Source organism: Ixodes scapularis, unplaced genomic scaffold, assembly GCF_016920785.2.
Source record: "Ixodes scapularis isolate PalLabHiFi unplaced genomic scaffold, ASM1692078v2 PGA_scaffold13__105_contigs__length_92229423, whole genome shotgun sequence".
Taxonomy (NCBI): domain Eukaryota; kingdom Metazoa; phylum Arthropoda; class Arachnida; order Ixodida; family Ixodidae; genus Ixodes; species Ixodes scapularis.
Window position 1 is genome coordinate 66866048 of NW_024609839.1, and position 24414 is coordinate 66890461.

The 24414-nt window shown below is 48.5% G+C and overlaps 1 protein-coding gene across 1 annotated transcript in view; it reads right to left on the reverse strand.

Moving 5' to 3' along the window:
- LOC120849419 (uncharacterized protein K02A2.6-like) overlaps positions 1–10267 on the reverse strand; it is a 122326-nt gene extending 112059 nt beyond the window's left edge. The window contains exon 1 of the mRNA XM_042289663.1: positions 9418–10267. Coding sequence (XP_042145597.1) covers positions 9418–10087 — 670 coding nt within the window. The 5' untranslated portion in view covers positions 10088–10267. The remainder of the gene's footprint in view (positions 1–9417) is intronic.
- Between the last annotated feature and the right edge of the window lie 14147 nt (positions 10268–24414).

Here is a 24414-nt window from a genome sequence, read left to right on the forward strand (position 1 = left end):
TTAGCTCAATAATTACGCTGCGGCATCTTGAGTGATGAGACAATAAAAAAATAACACCTATACCTAGAAATTAAGTTGAAAATAGAGGTTAGCTTCAGTTTCGTTTCTGAATTAGAACGTGCCTCCTGGCGTAAATATTATGTTAAACACCGTTTTTATTTTCAGGATAAAGGTATGTCCTGCGCTCATAGAATTCTAGCTTCCTTATATAGACCTTTGCAAAAACAGTTCTCTGGTCGCCACCGTTTTGCGACTCGAGCAACCCCAGTCAACCATAAATTTCTCCCCCCCTCCCCCCCCCCCCCCCCCCCCCCCCTCCTGAGTTGTTGAAACCCGGTCAGCGCGACTCCCGATGTGCATTGTGCACTCCGAGTCTCCGGCGTTTCTCGAGAGTTTTTACTTTATTTTCCTGGTCTAGATGCTTACACTTTCTGTGTTATCTTCCACTGTGAGAACCAGAGAATACCAGGGCTCGTAGCGTGCTCGGCCTTCGCAGAAAACGAACCAAGAAAGCTAACTTCAAGCAGCCCTCGACGCGGGGTGTTCCATGTTCTTCGATGATTATTTCCGCTGGGGGTTTACAGAAAAGCCTTCCCAGCTATGTTCCCGGTCTTAGCGAAAAATAGCTGATAACTGGTCGGGTCCAAGGTAAAGTTCGCTCAATTGCCTTGGTGCCATTAAAAAAAAAACAAAAAAAAACTATTTCTAAAACGTACCCCAAAACAAGCCGGATTCCGTCCGATCGTCGAGAAGTGACTCTCGCCGACACTGTATATGGGATATGCTGTGCGTTTGGAGACCTTTCTCAAACCCTGTACGGATAACACGGCACCGTGGGATACGGACAATATATGTTGTTCGATTGATGAGACTCGTTCAATTTCATGTTGTGGTCATGGGATAATAATGCAGTTTGGCTATCCTGTGTGGTCTAATATTTTTTACAGTTAAAACCTTTGCAAAGTGACACAGCTGAGTGTATGGTGCCGTAACAAAATCAACAGAAAATTAAACAAGCATTCCACTTGTATTTGTTCTGTCGCGCACGTACTCACCAAAAATAGCTTTCATATGCTTGTTCTTATTTTTAACCATATTACAATGCTTTCATAAAAACCTCGGGAAATTATAATCGCCATAAAGCATAAAAGCAAAAATAAAAGGAGGCAATTTAGCCGCCACCAGCGTCCGGAAAAGCGCCTACGCAGGCTGCCACAGCCCACTGACGAGAAAACCCACAGCCCAGCGCAGTCGGGCAACGCTGACGTACTTTCAAGACCAGAGACGCGCGCTGTAAATAGCTTCCTTCGAGACTGCCCCTGGAAAAGCCTATAAGCAGGAATAATTTGAGTCGCTCCGTGAAGCTGGCACACTGACAGGCTAAGTTAAGCAACTGGTGTACCGGCACGCATCTCCGACCCTCACTATAACCGCCACATTGGAAAACGAATGCCGCCACCTATACCGAGTTGGAGTTGCGAATAGACCTATGACCTAGACCCAATTATACTTGGTTTAGTCGGGATTTTGACCCGGTTTAGTCCAATTTAGCCCAGATTGGGAACCGATCTAGACCTGATTATGGTGCGGTTTATAGCTAATTTTGACCTTACCAAGGCCCGATAGAGAGTCGCTTTAGATGGGGCTCAGGCCCAATGCAGACCCCTGTTGAACCCGAGTTTTATTGCTTTCAAAACCGATTGATGTTATGATTTTCAGCAAACCTCCAACAGAATTTAAACCGCATGTTTATTAGATGAGAGGCCAAGCTCCGTGTAATAATCGGCGATACAAGTTTCATAGGAACGTGCGCTTTTACGAAGGTTTTTTTTTTTTTTTTCTTTTTTTGATAAGTGTGTTTCGGCGTCTCGCAGCGGCGAGACGCCGAAACACACTTCTCCCAAGGGATGGAATGTCCGCTCGTGCTTCTAGCGTTCCTCGCGTTACCGCTCTCTTTGTCGTCGGGTTTGAAAGCCATGTCTCGGGTCCTCGCCAATGCAAAAGCTGTGCGCTGACGTCCAGGTTCCACGAGAAATGCTCTGTGCTATCAGACCCCCCGCGCTCCAAATCTGCGACCGGTCACTGTATGGTTCCGTCGTCGAACTGCCAGGCTTCGTGAATATAGAGGAGGCTATAACAGTGCTGACTATGTTTAAGTGAAGCTTGTGCGCGATGGTGGCGGGATAATGTGACGGGTGGATGAAGGCCCAATGTTGTTTACAGAGTTGTTTAGTTGTTTAGGGCCGGTCTTCTGCTCAGATGGTCTCACGAGTGCCTGAACCTTGAGAGGTGTCCGGGAAAGCCCTCCATTGTTTTTTTTTTTTTTTTGTTTAACTAAGTATTTGTTGAGCATATAATTTCAGTTATGCTTAAATAAATTAAAGCTGTGGAAGATTGGCAGCTTTAAAAATGTCGCCGGCTTTCTCTTCAATTGCGCACATGTGTGGGGCTGATTGGGCATTAGTAAATACGCTAATGTGCTTATTTTTTTATTTCCCTAAAAAAATAAAAGGTATGTTCGCCATTTTTATCTTTCTTTAATCATAGATCAAGATGTCTTGTCACTTTTTATTACGGTGTGAATTTGAAATTCCATACGTATAAAAATTTTAATGGCGGTTCGTACCGCAACGTGAGAAAGTGTCAGTCGGTTTATTCTGACCCGGGGGCAGTGTTGTACAGAGCGTCGTTCCAAGGAACGGCGTTCCTGGAACGGGATCCTTTTTGGGAGGAACGAAGAAACGCCGCCGTTACATGTTGCATCGATGGAACTGCGGGGACTAGTTACATTTTTACTGAAACAAAAAGGAATTGCGTTCCTTCTTTTTTAGTCGAGGTAACGTTTTTTTTATTCTTAGGAGGGAAATTCTAACAAAGTATAACAGCAATATCATTCCGAAGAGCAGGGTCTCGTTAACTTTTTTGTTACTCATGTTAGGGTTTATATTGAGGGGCTCTCGCTTGATAACAGTTAAGCGCACGGGGGTTAGTGGACATTAACTCTTTTTTCATTGACCCAGATTGGTAGAAAAAGCAAAACGTTTAGTCGAAGGAAACGACACCGAAAGATGGACGTCTCAAACTCGGCCACTTTCTCTGCTTCTACGAATGATACTACACCCAGTAATCTAAGCCCGACTGCGGCTATCACTGAACCTCCACAAAGAGACCTACAGTAACAACAAAAAAACTGGTTATCAGACATGGACCATACCCTTATAACCCGAACGTTGGTCACCTAAAGGATACAAACCTTTATTCCCTCTCCTCTTGTCCCCCACCTTCAAACTGAACAGCAAATCCAACCTTCACGAAAAAGGACTGGTAGTTTTCAAGACTGCCATTCCAAAAGACCTACCCTCTTCTTCACTTGGTCGTTTTTCGGAAAGCAACATCGAGAAGCAACACTTGTTAAGTTCGAACGAGGGACTTTCTTAGATTGAAACGTGTGAGGTTGTTGTAAAACAATCGTGCAATGGGGGGGGGGGGGGGGGGGGGTAACAGTACTTTTAGCTTGTCTGAATCGCCCATCACAAACATGAAGATGGTCAAAAGGTGAGATTTTTAAAGCGGAGTATATAAACAAGGAGAACCTTGCTTCCGTTTGTTTTCTTTTTCTGGGGCCCTATTCTAGACACTTGACGAAACAGTCGGTGAGAAATCTGGCGGCCGTGATTGGCCGACGCCGCACTTGGCCTTGGCGGCGACAAATCACAGTTACCCGAATTCTCGCCGTCGATTTCCCCGATTGTCCAGATTAGTCCCCCTTGTGCCCTTTCATCACGGCATTCAAATTTGTATGTTGTCATTTGATGGGATAGACAAAGAACAAACTTTGTTTGATCTCATTAAATGCGCTAATCAACAAAATAGAAATGTAACGTATACACCAAATCCGGTTTACAAACAAACCGAAGCGTCCCTAGCGTACGCCACCGGCGCCGCGCATGCGCGATGGAGGGTGGGCCGGAAGGTCGCCGTCGCCCGTAAACAAACAATTGAAATGCGATGTTGTCGGGGTCGGTGGGAGTCCCCGTGCTCTTTTTTTGCGATAGAATTGTTGTTTCTACGTCCTCCTTTCAATGTCCGACTACTTGAGCGGCTTCAGCAAAATTGATGCCGTCTCGATGCACTGCAAAACTTCGCGTGAATAATGTGACGTGTGGCGATTCATTTCACATGGACGCCGCAGAATGGGCGCTAAAGCCCAACTCCCACGATGAGATTCTGCACACTATTTTCAGTCGCGACGTCGCTCTGGCTGCAAAGCGTGGACCGTAGCTGAGATGGTGGACGTCGATACTGAAAATCGCAAGTAGAACCGGAAAATCACAAGTAGAACCAAGTCGGTGATGGCCACATCAACATCTCCTTGTATCTACTGTTTACACTGAGCCTACTTAACCCATTCAGCCTTCAAACTTAAAAGTATTTTGAGGCCTGCACTTACTTATTATCGCAATTACTGGGTCAACGTTTGGTTTAAGGGCCGCTGTCGTTTGAACGAGCAGTCGACAAAAAGCCGACACGTTCAGTGTTGCCAGATTGGGCTATATATAGCCAAATGGGGCTACATTTTTTTCTAGTTGGCGTCAAAATTTCGCCTTTGGCTATGTGGCTATTTTTGGGCTATTTCTAAGGGCGCAGCGAACTCTTGTCGAACCTCAGGTTCGACGTCGAACTTTGAGGTTCGACTAGTTAATTTTCGACCTTCTAGTCAGTTTTGAAAAAAAAATTTTCTTTTTTGGCTATTCGAGAGGAGAGAAAGGAAGGAGAATGGCTTCAAACTTGTACAAACTTCGGAGTTTTCACAATGCGCAGAGAAGCAGTGCTAGCAGAGGTCAAGCGGTCTTCCCACAGCGCAGTGAAGCAAATCAAACAAACAAATTGCACTGTTTTTACAGGTCCGGTAGCGCGTCTTCTACCCGGACGTAGACTGTACTCTCCAAACGCAGCTTTGGTGCCCTTTGCGAAAATTCTTAGGCATCGCCAACTTTAAGAAAAGAAACACAATCAAAAATAGCTTGAACCGGAACGGGGGACGCTCATATTCTACACAAAGAAAAATAGACGGGTGGGTTATTGGTAAGAACCTTAGATATAGGGGGTGCTAGTTTGAAGCTCCCAGTTCTGAGTGTTCTGCTTCTACATTCTGTTCTTTTACTGTATGATTATATCTCCCGGCCCCCGGGCTTCACAATACAGCTGTCCATGTATGTTTTCTATTTCTGAAAACCTACGAAGGATGGGTAATTGTTTCACAAATTTTCATCCTTCTTAAAGGGGCCCTGCAATGACTTTTTTACTAATTTTTAATTTGCACCGAACCTGAGCGCACTGAACGTAGTAACTTAGTGAAACTTTTCTTTTCTCGAAATTCCCTTTATTTTAAAAGTTATAGGCAAATTAAATTACAAAAACAAGCAAAAAATAACCTCCCTCATGACGTCCTTGGTTGTTTGAGAGTGGCCGTGAACTAGAGGAGAAGTAGTGAGCTCATCGAGCGCTCACGGCTGCCGCACTCCGAGTCGACGGCGCGAGAGGGCGCCATTGAAGCGTGTTCTGGATATATGCTGTATGCAGCGGGCAGCCAGAGCGGCTCTCATTGCATTTGCCGCGCGATTAAATACTGATTCGGCATGATACTTCATTGGCCACAAACGAAAGCAAACACGGGGTAAAGATCAGTTCAAAACGGGAGCCACTTAGCGCTGCCATACCGCCAAAGGGCTAAATCGCCAGCCAAGCCCGCGCCGAGAGCCTTGGGAACGCTTGGAACCGGTCGGATCCTCGAGCCGGTATACGACCGCAGCGCCGCCGCGTACATCCGGGACCTTTCCGTGTCGGCGCCTGATATGCGCCGCTTTTTCCACCGCTTGGTGGCGGGTATATCGGCGAGTCATTTCTTGTTTCCGTACTTTGAACTGCATTCGTTTCTTTTTTGATCTAAGATACTCAACAAAAACTACTTTTCTAAATAATTGAAACGGTTCGCGCCACTTATATTTTGTATTCCGACTAAAAAGAAGCTTTGAGCGGCTCTGACCAGTAGTAAGCCCAGGACCAAAGACGTCACATTTTGCGCGCTTTCGGCGAGGCGGGTCGCCCTCGTCGGTGGAGGAGGTTTCCGCGTCGTCCGGTTAAAATATGACGCACTGATATTTACTTACTCTCTTCGTGCCCGCTGGCTTGCCCGAACCCCAGGAGACGTGGAAACCTCAAAAAAGGTGGACGCTTAAATATGATTGCAGGGCCCCTTTAAGCTTTTTTTTTTATATATATATATATCAGGGGACCTAATGTACACAAAACGTGGCGCATCTGAGGGTTGAAAAAGAGAATTTAACGTGTTGTTTTTTGCGCGTATGAAAAATTGTCAATCAAAGGCTTAAAAATCGTGGTTTTTAGTTTTGGCTATTTTGGGCTATATTTATTTTATGGCTTTGGCTATATTTGGGCTATACCTCCCAGCCGTTTGGCGGTTTTTCGTTGGGACCATCTGGCAACACTGGACACGTTTGAAAGAGTAGACGACAGTTCGAAAGCATGCGCAATGGAGTGTCGGCAAGAAGCACCGCGTCCCGCGTCAACAGCCCATTGGAATGTCACGTTGTCGGCGTCTCTGTGTCTCTGCATACTCTTTTTTGAGTTGGAATTGCCGATTCTACGTCCTCATAGTAATCAATGTGTTACCACTTCAGTCGCCTGAGTGAAATTATTAAGGCTCGTTACGCTGCTAACTGTGCGTAAATAGTTTGACGTGCGGCGATTCATCCGCGTGAATGCCGCAGAATGAACGCTAAAACAAAGATGAGATTCTTCTAGCTACTTTCAGTCGTGACGTCGCTCGTGCTGCAAAAGTGCAGACGGTAGTGGCGATAATCGACGTCGATACTGAAAATCGGAAGCGGGAACAGACCAAGTGAATCAGGCGTAACCTGTCAGTGATGGCCACTGGTGCCAATGATCAACATTTTGTATCTATTGTTTGTACGCAGCCTACTTAAAAGTCTTTTGAGACCTGCAATGGCTTTTTATTGCAATCACCGGGCGCCGTTGGTGGCGACCTCTCTTTCGTCGGTGCTGGGCGGCCTTGCTCCCACCTCCGACCGGCCGGCGACTCGACGTGCCTTGTCAGCGCCTTCCGGGGACCCTGAAGCGTCTCGAGGTCGCAGCTGGTCCAGGTGCCGTCTCTGTTGGCCGTCCGGTGTGCGTAGCGTGACCATGCGCCGACCCTCACTGGAGACCACAGTCCCCGGTAGCCATCTCCGCCTCGGCTGGAACTGGCGTGACCAGACCGGCATTCCTGGCGAAAATGGCGGTGGTGTCGTGGCCGGGGCTTGCGGCTCGACCCCGCTGTGCTGCGCTTCCTCGCCCCTCGAGAAGAAGCCGGTTAGCCTTGTCCTGGGCCTGAAGCCTAACAACAACTCGGCTGGCGACTTGCCCTCTTTCATAGGGGTAGATCTGTAACGACACAAGAACCTGGAAATACGATCTTGCAACGAGCCTTCCCTGTTCTTCTTTAGCCCCTCCTTGATCGTGCGTACTGCCCGTTCGGCTAACCCGTTCGACTGAGGGTGGTAGGGCGCAGTGGTGAAATGACGTATATGGTTCCCTTGTAAAAATCGTGCCATCGCTGCACTTGAAAATTGCGGCCCATTATCGGAAACCACTGTTCGTGGCACTCCGAAACGCGCAAACAGTTCTCGGAGCACTCCAATTGTAGTCTCGGCCGAAGCTGTTTTGAGTGGTATGGCTTCAATCCACTTTGTTTCCGAGTCCACCAGTACTAGAACCATGTACCCTTCCAGTGGCCCCGCGAAATCCAAGTGCAAACGGGACCACCGTTGGTGGGTCTCCGGCCACTTGGAAGGAACCTGTGCCGCGGGCATCGTCCAACACTGTATACATGTCGAGCAGTTATTTACCAGCTTTTCGATATCTTTGTCTAGACCAGGATACCAATAGAGGGAGCGAGCCAGACGCTTCATCGCAGTCATTCCCGGGTGGGTATCATGCAGTTCCGTCAGCATGAACGCTCGCGCAGCTTCCGGTAGAACTACGCGATGCCCCCAGTAAACCAGGTCGTGGCTCACTGTGAGTTCATACCTGCGGCTGAAGTACGGTAGGAACTGGTGCTGCTCCGGGCGCAGGTGCGACGGCCATCCGGCGTAAATCCAGGCTTTTACTTGGCGAAGCAGGCTGTCCCGCGTAGTCAGGGTGGCCATCTGCTGGGCGGACATAGGTTGGTCGTCCCACCCCCGCGTGTACAGCACATATTCAGTGAGCACTTCACTGCTGCCCTCCTCCTGCGCCGGCAACGGGAGACGACTAAGAGCGTCTGCATTCCCATTGTGGTTTCCTTTCGGTACTCGAGATCGTACTGGTAGGCTGCGAGTAGTAACGCCCAACGCTGTACTCTAGCCGCCGCCATTTGTGGAATTGCTCTTTCAGGGTGGAACAGCGCTGTCAGCGGCTTGTGGTCTGTGACGAGCGTAAAGCGGTTGCCGAACAGATAATCTCGAAACTTGGTAACTCCAAAAACCAGCGCCAACGCCTCCTTCTCGAGCTGTGAATAATTACGCTCTGCCTTCGTAAGCGTTCTCGACCGGAACGCTATGGGGTAGTCTTTCCCATGCATGCGATGTGACAACACTGCACCCAAGCCGTCTGGCGACGCGTCGCATTCTAGCCGTAACTGTTGCCGGGGGTTGTAGTGAACCAGGAACTTAGCTTCGGCCATAGCCTGCTTAGTCTTCCGGAAAGCCCTTTCCTGATCCCCGTCCCACTGCCATTGCGCTCCTTTTGCCAATAATCTATACAAAGGGGCCAAGGTGGTTGACAAGTTGGGCAAAAATTTGGCGTAATAGGTGACAAACCCAAGAAAAGACTTGAGCTGGCTTACCGAGGTCGGTCTTGGAGCTTCGGTCACTGCCTCGAGGTTGGTCCGCTCCGGATGAAGACCTTGGGCATCGATTCTGTGGCCCAAAAAGGACACTTGCTTCTCCCGGATACGGCACTTGGCTCGGTTTAACTTCAGGCCGTTTTCCCGTAGCCGCTGCAGCACCTGCCGGAGTGTCGACGTGTCGTGTTTCTTTTCTGCGATGACGATGTCATCCAAGTAGACTTGCACCCTAGGGAGCCCTTGCAGGAGGGACTCGATGCGCCGTTGAAACAGAGCCGGTGCGGACGCAATGCCGAAGGCCAGACGATTGTAACAGTACAAGCCTTGGTGCGTGTTCAGCACAGTCATCTTTCGAGCCTCTTCGTCCAGAGGAAGCTGATTGTACGCGTTGCGTAAGTCCAGCGTGGTGAAGAGTTCCCCCCCATATAACGCCGCAAAAATGTCGTCAATTTTAGGCAAGGGGTATCGCTCCAGGTGTGTAGCTGGATTTACCGTCAACTTAAGATCCCCGCACAGTCGTATCTCGCCGTTTTTCTTTGCCACCGGAACAACAGGTGTAGCCCATTCCGACACGCTGACCGGCGAGAGCACGCCGTCCTTCTCCAGGCGGTTGATTTCCGCCGACACCTTGTCGCGAAGCGCGTAGGGCACCGGCCTCGCCTTACAAAAACGGGGTCGCGCATCTTCCTTCCTGTACAGCTTTACTCGTGGGCCCTGGCAGCACCCCAGCTTCTCTTCGAAAACGTCTGCAAATTCTTCCAGTAGGTCCTGCCCCTCTGCGCCGGCCTGCACCATGTTCACCCCAAGCGGTGCCCCAGTTTCTAGAAGCGGTGCCCCTGCGTCGTGAAACGCCCGCAGCGTATTCCTACCGCAAAGCAGCGGCCCTGGGCAGTTCACCACAATCAACGAGCTGCGCACCTGCGTCTGTCCGTACTGTACACTCATGGTGATCTTGCCGACAACGGGCAGCGGCCCCAGGAAGCACGACAAGCGTAGGGGGGTCGTTTCCAGGGCCGGCCACCGTTTACGGTGTCTTTTGAAAGCGCTCTCGGGAATTACGCTGACTGGGGAGCCCGTATCCAGAATCATTCGCAGCTTCCTGCCTTCCCATAGCAAATCCCGCTCTATCGGCGGCGTCGTGTCTTTGTTGGCTGTACTGTGAGCCACCAGGGCGTGAAGCATTTCCTCGCCACTCTCTTCCTCGGTGTTGATGTCCGCCAGCGCGTACGCACCTGGCTGGCTGGGCCGACTGTACTTGCACACCCTCGCCAGATGTCCCTTGGTGCCGCACCTGTGGCATATGGTCTTGCGGTGCCGGCAGTCGTCCTCGGAGTGGTTCGCGTCGCACCTCCAGCACCAGGCGCGTCGATTCGAACCGCTGGTTTCTTGTCTTGGGGGCCTCCGGTTACCCCGCCGACCTTGGACGAAATGCATACCGCCGGCTGAGTCCTGGGGGGCCGTTCCCATTGCCCTGACGTTGTTATCGGCCATCTCAGACGCGATTACGAATTCCTCCGCCTCTTCCCGGCTCAACTTTTTACGCGTCAGCAAAACCCGTCGCGCTTCGTCATCCCGTATGCCGCAGACGATTCGGTCTCGCAGCATCCGGTCCAGGGTGTCGCCGAACTTGCAATGCTTCGCGAGCCGCCGCAACTCTGCCACAAAGTCTTGTACTTTCTCCCCCTCTTCCTGTTTCCGCACGAAGAACGAGTAGCTATCTGCAATCTCGTTGGCTTGCGGGTCGTAGTGTTCTTCTAGGTAGCCAACCACGTCTGCGTAGGACAGGCTGTTGATGGACGCCGATTGACAGCGGCCTTGCAGAATTCTGACCACGTTGTCACTTAGGGAAGACACCAGCAACGCGCGACGTTTCGCCGCGTCCGTGATACCGTGACCCTCGAAGTACGCCTCCAACCGGACCCGGTATGTGCCCCAGGTGCCTGCCGTCTCGTCGAACTGCGGCGGGCGTGCCGCCATATCGGTTTACCCTCGTCGCCACTGAAACGTCGACCAGACTCGCCGGTGGCCGGGACATGAAAAACGTGGTTTATTGGCAAGCGCTCTCTTTTTACCTCCCGCGCCGGTGACGTATGTCCGGCACGGGCATGCGCTGGAACGCGCCGCTCCTGGTTGCGGTGACGCAGCCGTACGGCGATACAGCAAGTTTAATCTACGGGACGCTTTTGTTTAAACGAGCAGGCGACAAAAAGAAGACAAGTTTGAAAGAGCAGACGACAGTTTTAACGATCAGACGGCCGTTTGTACTTGAAGGCACAGTGAACACGTGGGTGGTCCGGACATTTTGGCGGTTTTCCCTCGTTCACGTTGAAACAAAACAAATACATCTGGCGACCACGTGTATCTGTGAATTCAACCCAAAGTCTTGCCCGCACAAGCAATTGATAGTTCGACAGCGTCTGGTTTGCCCTTTTCACGGCCTCTATTTACGTTCTCGGACGAACCTAGCAGGCAGAAGACACACGAAAACTGACCTTCAAATCTTTCCCGACCATTTTGGTACAACCCCCGTCACGGCGTTTTGACAAGAAGGCAGATTTCTTGTCTGGTTTCTTCCAAAAGAACAGAGGAATGCATGTCTCATACGGTGACTTCCGCCCCCCACCCCAGACCGGAACTGCGCCCGACGCGCCACCACTGCGGCGTGATTCAACAGAGTTGAGTTCGTGTATATGTAAAACTACGTTCAATTTTTTAAACTTTAACGGAAACGAGTTTTTTTCTCACAAATGGAACTTGTAACTGGAACTGGTTCCAAAAAACAGAAAGAACGAGGAACGAAGTTTCGTTCCTTTTTTTGAGGAACGTGTACAACAATACCCGGGGGCGAGTGCAGGAGATCGATAGCTAATCCGTCAATCGACCGCCGTACGCTACCTGTTCACTAATTAATTTTTTCTTTCAATTCTTTAACTAATAAACTAGAGTCTCTGAATGTTCCCAGAGTACCGAAACTCCCAAGCTTCGTTTCGGAACCGAATCGCGGCGCAGCCGTCGTATCCCCGACATGGCGCTGCCCTGTGCGGTCGAAGCGAAGCGCGTGCAGTGTAGCCAGAGCCGTATATGTAGAGAGTTTGGCCATTCGTTGTGAAGTATAGGAGACAAATGAGGAGGCGCCATTGGCCGAAAGCGGACTGGGCGTGTTCCAGGGCGTCTTCAGTGATTCGAATGTCGCCAACCAGAAGCCAGAAATAATACCCTGGCGGTTGTCGCGAGAAACAAGCTTGATAAGTGCGTCGGAGTAACTCTCGGAGACTGAGAATATGGTGCACGTGTTGTTTCAATCACGTTTATCCAAAATCATGATGGAAGAGTGCTACTAGCAGAACGATTTGGGGTGTATCTCAAAACGTCCCATTCGCATTTGAACCTTGCACATTTCGTCCCATTCTCATTTGGTCCGCCTTGTTTGAACCTTCTCATAAGATCCAAATTGTATTTTTCGCAACTGGACCCATTCTCATTTCACCCGTTCGCGCTACGACCGAATGGCACTAGTTCGGCATGCTTCTAACATCGTTATGCCTTCGCGACGTTGTTGATGAGCCTTACCTTGCTTGGGCCCCCAACATATATCATCAGATATATGTTATGTATAGAGGTACGCACTGGGAATCATACAATGACGCCTGCTTCCCTTCCTCTAAGCAAACGAGAAAGAAAAGCGATGGACATTTAATTTGGCAAATTCGTTTGAACAAAAATAGCATACATAATAGCAGTGGTTCTCAACCATTGATGTTTCGCGGACCCTTGTAGAAAGGCGGAGATGATGGAGGACCCCGTTCGGGGTGAGGGGATTAGAAAGGTACAGGCTATCATGATAATGATTTAATAAATGAATATAACTAATGGCTAGTGTGAAGTAGACTTATCTTATTGACATACACACGAGAATACTCACCCAAAAATTGGAACGTTTCATCTCAACGTGAAGAAAGACAACTAATATTGCCGTACTTGGCTGATGAGACAGGGCTTCGCGGACCCCTAGGATGCTTTCGCAGACTCCCATTTGAAAACCACTGCATTATAGAAATGGTGGCATTTTCCCAAGCCGAGAGACCCCAAAAAACGTGACATTTCGAAATATGATCTGGCAGCGATAAATAGTTGGTCTGTTTTATTGTCAGCTAGTAGCTTTTCACGACGATCTCGGCGCACTGCTAAAATCCTCAGCAGAGAGAGTATGCCTGTAACGTGGCACACACACACACACACGCATGCACAAAATATATCAATGTATTTATTAATATTACCCCCCAAAAAAAACGATTATGGTATGCAAAGAGTCAAGTACGACGGGTCAAAGCGAGATATTTTTGAGAACCGCTGTTTTGAAAAGGGCAAGGTGAGAAGGGCGAAACGAGAGTGGGCCCAAGTGAGGACGGTCGGAATGCGAAAGACGAAACGGGAAAGGGCCAAATGCGACGGGTCAAAGCGAGAAGATCTTTTTGAGAATGATTGTTTTCAGAAGAGCCAAGTGAGCAGGGCGAAACGAGAACGGACTCAAATGAGGAGGGCTGAAATGCGAAGGATGAAACGGGAAAGGACCAAATACGCAAGGTCCAAGAGAGAAGATCTTTTTGAGAGTGGTTGTTTTCAGAAGGGCCAAGTGAGAAGGGTGAAACGAGAACGGGCTCAAATGATAACCACCCGAACGATTGCCATAATCCGTACGCCAAGTGCCGGGGGCCAGGAGTCTGCCGTCCGAACGGTCACACTCTTTCCGATCAAAACAGTGTTAGAGCGGCGCATTCGTTCCTTGCATCTTTATGTGTGATCATGATCAAAACATCACGTACACCCTATTTTCAACGATGAAGGGTTACTACATTTAACTCTTACGCGCTCAATAAAACTACCAAAACTGTTCCTCGCTACCACCGCTAGGGGATTCTTTTCGGCTTCTGGTTGGCCACCAGAGCATCCCAAGCCTTCTTTCTGCGTCTGGTGCACGCCCTGACTCAGCCCGCGCCTCCCATTGACCAAACTCTCAGAGTCTGTATACACGGCTCTGAATGTAGCGTTCGTTCTCATGTGAGTTCTTCAGGCCACGTTCCTGGCCTGTATCGACACTGTTTTGTTTTGATTAACGTTCTTTCCTTTGTTTCGAGCGGTGCGTGACTTGCTCCTCGCTGTCGTGTCTCTCTCTCTCTCTTTGCGCCCTGTTTTCTTTGTGTCTTTATTGCCCTTCATTTCATTTCATTTATTTCATTTCATTTATTTTTCCCTCAGGGCCCGAGGGCATTACAGAGGGGAGTGGGTTACATAATATAAAGTAAATCTAAGATATGCACATGAAACAGAACAAGAAAAATAACAATAGGTTAGTCAAATTCTGGAATATAAATATTGGCAATACAGTTTTTAAACGCCACACCATCGGAAATCGATACCGCAGAGGCTGGAAGGTGGTTCCAGTCAAGAGTGGTGCGAGGTATGAACGAACTATGAACGAAGTTGTTTTGTTTGCGATTTTTAAATTTTAAAGTCAGAATGAACCAACTCGTCGAAACACTAGTTTTAATCTCTCTCTCTCCCTCTCTCTCCCCGCGAAACACATCGAAGTCGAGTGTTAGATCAGCGTCTGAACCGTAGAGTTTAAAACGCAATACCAGCGCAACCGGAGCGAGCAAGCGAGCCGGCAATCTTCTTCGGCGAACCAGACGAACGGCTTCATAATATAAAAAAAAAATCTAGAAAAAATCAACGCCCTAATTCATCGAGACCCAGAGCGTACCCACCGTAGCCGTTGCAACGCGGAAACGTTTTATATAATTTTTTTTTTTTGCCCCATCCACAAAATGGCCAACTGATACTTCCTCCACGGGCTAAACCAGCCAGTCAGAACTGGATTCTGCGGGAGGTACTTCCGGTAAGCGGATTGAATGGAATTCGCTGCTCTGGGAACATTCATTTACTCGATACGAAACTATAGGGCTGTACTACGAACGCCTTTCCGCCGCGCCGCTTTCGCCATTTGTTTACACGAAGACGCTTAGTTACTGGCGTTGTTTTTTTTTAATCTGGGGAAAGGCTGAAGTATGGTGAGTGCCTCCGCCGACGACGAAATTATGTAAGTTCGATCGGCAGCGACGGATTTGGGCAAAATAAATCGGTCTTCTTTTGATCTGTTTTCTTTCGGGTTCACCCCGCAAGCAGCATCTACCGGGGGCCTTCTTCGCCGCCGACGGGTCGAATTCCCGAACGCCGGCTCGTCTCATCTCCGAATAAAGAAAGGTATGTAGAAACATCGAGTACCAGATGACACTCCTTTGTGTCGCCCACTGCCTCGGGCAAACAAAATCGATCATGACCTAAAAAACCAACAAAAAGAAGAAAAACCCATCCGGCCTGGGGAACAATGCAACCGAGCCTAGAAACACAGACGGCAAAAGTTTTTTTTTTTTGTTTAGAACTGGACGTACGCTACTTTAAACCGCCCTATAGAAAACACAGAAAGGCCTCGGATCAGTACAGTCTTGCGTCTCCTCAAATTTTTTCCGGATAATCAAATGAGACAAATTCACGTAACGAGCCAAGTAACAAAGCCGTCAAAATGTAATAAGACTCGAACAAATCTTGGACTTGTAGCAACTTAAGCGACAGCGTTCCTGACACTACTCCTCCAAAAGCGTGAACAGATACGTCGTTCCTCGTCCCAAATATATCGTGTTGATGTTCAAACGAGCCGTCGTCGACACTAAGCTTCTAACGCTTGCTAACTCACGGGGCTCTTACCAACACCACCTATAAATAGTTGAGGCCTTCCAACGTCCTTCTCCTCTTCCGTGCAACGCCGTCAGAATCGGTTGGCGACAACTGATGGTGAATTCCACTCGTAGATCTGGAGCGCTTTCCAAAATCCGCGAGGGAGGCAAAATTCTGCTCCGTGGGACCCGCTCCGAATCGACGAGGGGAAGATAAACTTGCATTTTTGGAGCGACCGCCCCCACACCCCTTCCCACCCCTTCTCCCTCCGCCGTACAAAATGGCCGCTGCACGTACTTGACCAGCCCACCAACGCCACAGCCGGCTGATCTTTCCGACGACCAGCGACGACTGTCACTGCTTAGCTGCAGAAGTAACACGCGACACAGGCCGGGCGAAATATACGTACTGCGGCGCCCATGTCACAAATAACGAAGACGTCCGCGTTCGGCACCGTCACATACCTTTCGGCCGCCTCGAAGCGGCGGGGCACGGACAGCGATTGCCAGCGGTGGATTTCAGATTTCTGGTACGACTTTAATAAACACAGAGGTAACAAACCATCACTTGCGCGGTCGTTGCCTAACCACTTCTTGCTTTATTTCACGGGAAAACGCCGACGGAATGCAGTGCAAAAAGATAAACAATCACTGGCTGCAGAATGAATAGGCCTAACCTTGCGTCTGCCTCCGGCTTTTCTGTCGTTCCTTTTCTCGTTCTTCCTCTCGCGATCACAGATGTCAGCGCTTACGATTTGCCACGCTCCACATTCCCGGCTTTTTATCCCTGATCTACGCGAAGTAGAAGCGTTCGAGCCGTCACAATCCAGAGTAAACAACCGACGCACCCGAACAGATCCAACTCCACGACCCGACCGGCCGACCGGCCCGCCGATCTCTCCAACCTCGCCGCGCATGCGCACCGCCGATTTAGACGGAAATCACGTGGGCCGCTCTGTCAACTTCCGGAGAGATCTGTGAAACCCCGCAGAGCAAGTTCGGCGGAGTTTGGGGCGCTCCGTGGAGCGGGCGCTGCCAGAGATCTACGAGCGGAAGATGACCAACTTGAGCCAGATCTGCGAGCGGAATATGCGCGCTCCAAATGGAGCGCTTTTGGAGCGCTCGAGATCTGCGAGCGGAATTCACCATGAGAAGTTCGACCCGAGCCCGCTGTCCAGCGTTCTTCGACGCGTTGATTGGACACGAAGACCAGCCGAACGCAGACACAACACTCGGGACCAATCCGCGTCTTCGCTGAGTCTCACTGGGATGGCGTCGAAATTCTGCTGCAGAGGCTTTGACTCTTCTACGTGGTGTTGGGTTTGACATAGAGTAGTAAACGCATTGTTGTTGCATCTTCATCACTCATGGAAACGACGCTCTCGCAACTCCCTAATCTTTACGCAGGGTGAGGAAAAATGAAAGCCGGCGCACCTAGTGAGCCAGCCGTAATAACGCGCGTCCATTTCGTCGACGACTGACCCCCCCCCCCCCCCCCTCATGCACACGAACAAACAGATAACCGGGTACTCTTGACTTGGAAGGAAATGGACACGACACGACGAGAGTACACGACCACCAGGTCGGTATCACTAGGAGTTTCCCCAAACGGCAACACTTTCCGCTTATCTTGCGATGGTTCGCAAACGACGCTACAAGCCACCGCAGCCAATCGAGGGCCGCGAACGTATTTATTTATTTTGCTTATCCATACCTCGAAGGCCCCATCGTGCATTACGCGAGGGATGGGCTGCTGCAAATTGCGATGGTAGACAAGAAAACAAATACACTCACGAATGGCACAAGATATGCACTGAAGAACGATATACGCATACGTAGAAACAAAAAGCTATACATAAAACAAAACAAACAAAGGACACGCTATCCCTCCATCGGTGTTAGAATCACACAGATCCCAAATAATCGCTTACCAGCTCTCTTAATCCGCAACTTTGCTCATACGTCGTACAAAAGACAGTTCTGCAGTCGCACAGTGTGACTGCGGTTTTAAAGTATCGATATTTTTTTCAGCCGTTCGGGGTCAGGCAAAGAGTTTCATTTTGTTTTCATTGTAAGTGTATCGAAAAGTCTGGATAAGATGACGCGCTGGACGCGAAAATGGGCTGTATTTTGCGGGTGTTGCCTAATCTTGGAGGGTTCAGAATGGGAGATATGGTAACAATGCTATTCTAAGTGCTCGATTACGGTGATAAATGTTTGTAAAACAGGGTTAATCGAGATCTTTTGGAGCAATCGTAACTGCTAATATATCTTACAAAATAAAGCATGCAGACACACTGTCCGAGGCGTGCTTATTAGAAAGTTTTAGGGAACCGTTTTTGCACATCCGGTATGGCACGATGGGCCCTCCGGTACGAACTGTGCATGTGCGAATTTTCTGCGGTAGCGCATGCGCAGTTGGTACCGGAAGTCCCATCGTACCCTATTGTGTGAGCAAAAACGGTTCCCTAAAACTCTGCTTCTTGTATGACGGTCCCGTCGCATGGGTCATACACAAACTGTCTGCAAACATGTTGGAAGCCCGTCTATGCATGAAGCAAACGTGCTTCGAACGTGCCTAAGTCGTGTAGTGGTTATCACAACCCGTCATCATTGCGGCCTAGTGGTCATCATCATCGTGGCCTAGTGGCACGGAACGTCCACCTCGGCTGCGGGAGGCGGTTGGTTCGAAGCCCACCGTCGGACACCCACCGGCTAAATAAATACAAACGTCCCCCGACTCCGGCGCTCGGGTTCACGTCCAGTGGATGACGTATGGGAGAGGTTCCGCAAACCCCGCTAAGCCTAGCTGCGGACGCTTAACCGCAACCGTTCGCCGGTTACGGGGATATGTTGCCCTTGGTGGCGTTGTTGCACTCGCGCAGACTCTCATTTTTGGGAAACCAGGTAAAAAGTTGAACGCGAAGGCCCTCAGAAGTCAGAGCAGTTCACAAAGACAGCAAACGCCATACGGAGCCAACTCTACGGTGATGACCTCGTCCCTGGTGTTGATAATCGGTAGGAAGCGAGGGGACTCTGTAAAGATCGATCGAGGCAGCGAACATCATGAATCAAGCCGGAATGCGACTCCACAAGAGGATGTCGAATGACCTCGAACTGGTAGAATTGCTGGAATATGGAGAGAACCAACGCATTTACGCCGACTTTGGACATTCGAGAGCCGATAAGGTCCTGGTAGTTGGCTGAAATCCTCAAACAGACCGGTCTGAGTACAAGGTAAGCTCTCTCATCGATTTCTTGGCATCAAGAATGGACAACAAGAGGCTCGCACTCCTGTCTTCAGGCCCTGAGAGTATAATAAATGAAATTAAATTAAATGAAAAGTGCCGGCGACGATCTTGGATCCATTTGGATTTCTGTCTCCTACAATAACAATCGTCAAGATTATGTTCCAGAGATTCTGGGAGCTCGGAGTCAACTGAGATGACCCCCTGCCGGAGTCTCTGCGGGCTGTGTGGAATCACTGGTGCAGGGAGCTGCCCCGCATTTGAGACGTGCCCGTCCCCAGAATGATAGCCCGAGACTTTAGAAGCGACAAGACGAAGAAGGTTCTACACGTCTTCTGCGACGCAAGTACGAAAGCGTACGGCGCCGTGGCGTACAGTCGGGAGCAAAAGTTTGCTGGCGCGGCACAGCGTGCCGAAATGCATCGCCGCGCCGTCCGACGGCGCGCCGCCGCATTAAGCACCAGCGCTTTGCGCATGCACGCCTTTCGTGTTGGCAATCATGTCTCTTTCGCTCGTTTCTTTCCAACGCACTCCTATTATCGCGTTAACTTCCGCCTGTTATGGCGGAACTTAGCGCTTCGCTGGCTGTCATGCTGCGCGTCTGCTTAAGCCGCCTCAGCCGCCGCGCTTTGTAACAGAGCTCGCAATTTAAAATATTACTATGGTTGCAAAAAATACCTGAGTCTAAAAGAAGGTGTCTTCGTGACCTTTCGAGTATTACGGATTCAACACCCTGTTATCGATCCACGCCGCTATCAGCTTTGCACACCTAATGTAATTAGGTGTGCAAACGTGAGATCATTGACGTCTTCTGTCGGACACTACTGGAACTTCCCGAATATAGTCAGGTTCTTCAGGTTCTTTTTACCGCCGAAAGATGTCATGAGACGCACCATCAGCCTTTTTGCGTTTTGATGGTCTATCGAGATATTCTGATGGTCTCAGCCGGGCAACATAAAAACGTTTCGATAATCCGTCAGTCACCATGCACAAGAAACGTTTTGACGGTCTTTGAGCGACATACAGAAGCCTGGTCCATCGGCCACCATCACGAAATGTCTGATGGTCCATCAGATACAATCAAGTAAGCCCGTCGGACCATCAAAAAATCTGATAGGCCATCAAGAAAGCTTCTTTGGCCATCAAAAAAGGTCTGTTAGACCATCAAAAAGGTACGATGGTCCGTCAACAAGGCGTAATGGGCCGCCAAGAAGGTGCGATGGTCAATCAAAGCGGTCTGATGGGCCACCAAGAAAGTTTGATGGACCATAAAAAATTTCAGATGTTTTTTTTCGATCGGGAAGGGCCCCATCGTACCGTACCGAATGTGCAAAAACAGTTCCCTAAAACTCCCTAATGTTGTCGTGGTTATGCAGCGAAAACCGTGTGTTTCGTACGATGTACAGGAGCGGTGTGACTGTGCCTCAAGAGCTTCGACACTGATCCGTTTACGCGAATGACCTCCTCGTCTTGTACCTCCGCGTGCTTCCGCGACCTTAGGGTGGCGGTTAAATGAGCAGTTATCGTACGCGACGGGTACGACTTCGACGGATGTGGCACCATTATTTTCGTCGTGCTCGCGACGCACTATAAAGTTCAAGTTCCACGAACCTACGGCGCTCGGATCCTCTTGTAATCTTACGACTGACCACCATGGATGGTACGAGCCATCGCATTCAATCCCGTGTGCTGAGTCATTCCGTGCCAAACCAGACGGACCAATCGTTTCTTTTGTCTAAAATATGTACGAAAAATTTTTTTTTTAATGCAGACGTTTTTAAACTTAAAAAAAAAAGATTTTTGTGAAAAAAAAATTTTTTTTTGCTGATATGCTTTAAATTTCGGAAATTTGTATGAAACCTGCAAAGTTCAACACATATTAGTTCTATCAAAATATATTTAGGTTTACTAGAGGAGCGACATCACTGTTATCATTTTGCATCGGTAAAAAGCTATCCGGTCTGAATTTTTTTTTTTTTTTTTATCTGGACATACTACAGACGAGGCTGTCGCGCATTATGCATTCTTAAACTCGGGAAGCAGACGATGAAGGCCTGCGCTCGTAGGCAGTTACCTGGACAGAAGTAGAGTAAAAGTAAGGTGCCGGTATCATTAGGTAGCGTAAAGAGGATGCGGATGCACGGAAGTCAGGATAACTTCCAGTTCAACTGAATAAAACGTGTTTTCAGGAGAGTGTTGAAGACCCTGCGGCGGCGTCTCACACCGTTGCCGCCTCGCTGGCGAACGCCAGTGTGCACGTGCCGCCTATGAGGTTGGGGCCTGGAAGCATGATCGGAGAAACTCATCTTCAAAAAAAAATAATTTCCTAACAAAAACAAAGGGTATTTTTATGTTGTTGTTGTTGATATGTTGAACAATTGAGGTGGATTGAACTTTTGGCCATTTCGAATATTTCGGCCACCGCTGCCCACATTACGTTTTCTAATTCTCAATGGACTGTTTCTGCATAAACGGGGAGATTTTGTCGGTTGATTAAAACGCAACAAACCGAGACTCAAAATTTAACACATCAAATATTAGTTTATGAGAACAAAGGAAGGTAGTATTGTAGCTAATACCCAACTCTAAGTTGACTAAAAAAATAAGTAAATCTCATAATTTTTTTAGCATCTATTTGGACTTAACATCGCTTTTTTCAGTACTCGCATTTCACTGTAAGATAGCCAATGTGATAAAGTAATTAGGTGTCAACCTAAATTGGTGTGGTACGCAACCGCTTTTTTACAAGGTTTTTTTTTAACTACATGGGTCTTGTGCGAATTCTAGAAATTTACAGCATGTTAGCAAAAATCAAATGTATCACGAGAAAAACAACTTTTCTTAGTGTTTCGAGGCTTCTTCATCTGAAATACCTTTTTCGTACGTATCCCAAATAATAATTTACAAAAAAGGCCGCGTCTCCTTTGGCATGGAATGACCCTGCTGTGAGCGTCAAGTGAACTTCGGGATGCGTACGTGGTGACGCGTGGGGAGCGCAGTCACGTGACGTGTTCACGGTGCTTGATTCGCTGGGAAGACTTGTAGCTCTGGCAGCGCGGTTCATTGTAAAGTGAAACGAAGAACTGTAATTTATTCCTCCCTTTTCCTCTTTCTCTCTCTCTCTTTCTTGTTAATGTAGGTTGCAAAGTGCACCACGTTCCGCGTCCGCGTGCTCCTTCCATTACTGGCTTCCGCGTCCTTTCCATTAATTACGCAACCTTTCTCTGACGAAGCAGTTTCGTTCGGGATTATCAGTATTTAATTAAACCATCACCAAGCCGCGCGCGCGTCCTGCCCTTAGATGCGCACGTTTTCGACGCGTCGGCGTTTTATTTTTTCGCGTAATAATGGGGTTTGTGGAGAAGGGCCCGGCGTATGCAAATATCAACTTGGGCATCTATAGTGAGTGGCTTTTGGTAAACAACGTAACAAGTAAATAGCTCGACACAAAACGTTGGGCGCCTTTCTGAGTAACACGCCGTCTTAAATATCTCTTCACATGGGCGTGTGCGAGATTTTTCTCGTCATTTCTGCGAGGCAGTCCTCGTACACGGTCAAAACCAGTACCACATATAAAAAACAAGCTCTGCACTTTCCCCTTCCCCCACCTCGAGTTGCAGCAAACGTCCGTTCGGGCGTCGCCTAGTGCTAGCGTCTCACGAGCGCGGCGCTAGTATACGCATCAACGGACCTGTCTGCTCAGTTGCGCCCATAGAGTTATATTAATGTACGCTAGAGGTTGAACTGGCGCTGATCTATGGGTGACTTCCGGGATGCAAATTGAAGCACACAACAACCAGTGTACTCTTCCGGTGTTCCTGTGTATTCCCATGGGAAAGTTGGCGTTTATTTGTCTTTTTGCCGCCAAATAGCGTGTATTTAAATTTTCTTATTGGGGTCGTACCGAATAGCTTGTGCTCCTATTATCTCTGTAAAAGTGGAATCACTTTAGTTACAGCATTAATATTTTGACATCAGTAAGCGATGTTTAATTTCGCTATATATCACGCCATAACCTGCGTTCCACAGAAATTGTGTAAACACGAGCTTCGAATCCAAGCAAAACAAAAATCGAAAGATATGTAGAGTGGTGTTCAAGGTTCGGTAGCATTCCGGTCGTGATAATAATATGATAATATTCCAGTCGTGTCACATATATGAAAATGACCCCGTAGTTAATACTTACGAGTGGTTGAAGACATTCAAAACGTAACGAATCAAATATGTGTACTACGAAAGGTGTTTCTTTTTTATTATTTCCTATGCCGGGCATCTTTCATCGGGCACCTGTTTTCTGGATTCTCCCTAGTTTCAAAGAGTTCGAGCCTGCGGGTGATGTTTTCAAAGCAGAACAAGCATCTTCACACATATGCACGAGCAGACAGAGTAAAGCAATACCCATTTATTGCAAATCGGAAGATATTAGCTTGGCCTCCACAGTTTCGCCGTAGTTTGTTCGTCTAGATATACAGCGAGCTACTGATCCTGTGTTACTGCGTAGTTCTTGCCGTCTCTCTTGGGTTTCCTTGTGTCCTTCGTTCGCTTGGTACGCAAATCCACCATGCTGAGGAGCGCCGGTGCCGTGCTCGCTCTAATGGTGCCCGACAGTGCACATAAATGCGTGTACGAAGCCGTTCTAGCACTATTTAATCACATAAATTAAACAAAACAAAAACGCTGCAATTGATTAATATTTTTAATTTCGTGATTGAGAAATGTTCCAGACTATTTACTACGTTATAATAAATCATAATATATTCTCTACGTGCAGAAGCGGAAAAAAAAAAAAAAAAAAAGATGCGCTCCTTTTTTTTACATAAAAATGCATAACCGGAAGTCAATTTTCGACTTTGCAAGATTATACTAGCGCCAAATGAGCCCCTAGCGGACATTTTAGTAACTCCATGGTTGCGCCTCTGCACGAACTCAGCTCTGCGTCGGGCGCACTTCCGGTCTTGGGCTGGGCGCGGAAGACACCATGCGGGACATGCATTCATGTGTTGTTTTAGAACAAACAAGACAAAAAGCTGCTTTTGTCGTCACAACGCCAAGACTGGGACTGTACCGAAAGAGTCGGGAAAGGTTCGAAGGTCAGTTTGCATGTGTTTTCTGACTGCTCGGTTCGTCCAAGAATGCGGATAAGGGCCATGAAAAAGGAAAACAAGACGCCGTCGGACCACGATTGCTTGTGCGGGCAGCAGTGTGGGTTGAATTCACGGATACTTGTGGTCATTAAATTTATTTATTATGTTCCAACATGAACGCTGAAAAAACATCGAGCTGCACGGACAACCGGTGGATTGCGTTCAGTGCGTCTTCAAGTTCAAACGTCCGCCTGATCGCGCTTTTAAACTTTTCACTTTGCCGTCTGCTCGTTCAAACGACAGTGGCCCGTAGACCAAACGCTGACTGTGTAATTGCGATAAGAAGTATTTTTAGGCCTCAAACGACTTTTAAGTCTGAAGGTTGTTTTTGATAAGATGGCTCGTTATAAACAGAAGATACAAGGAGAGGTTGATAATCGTTACCA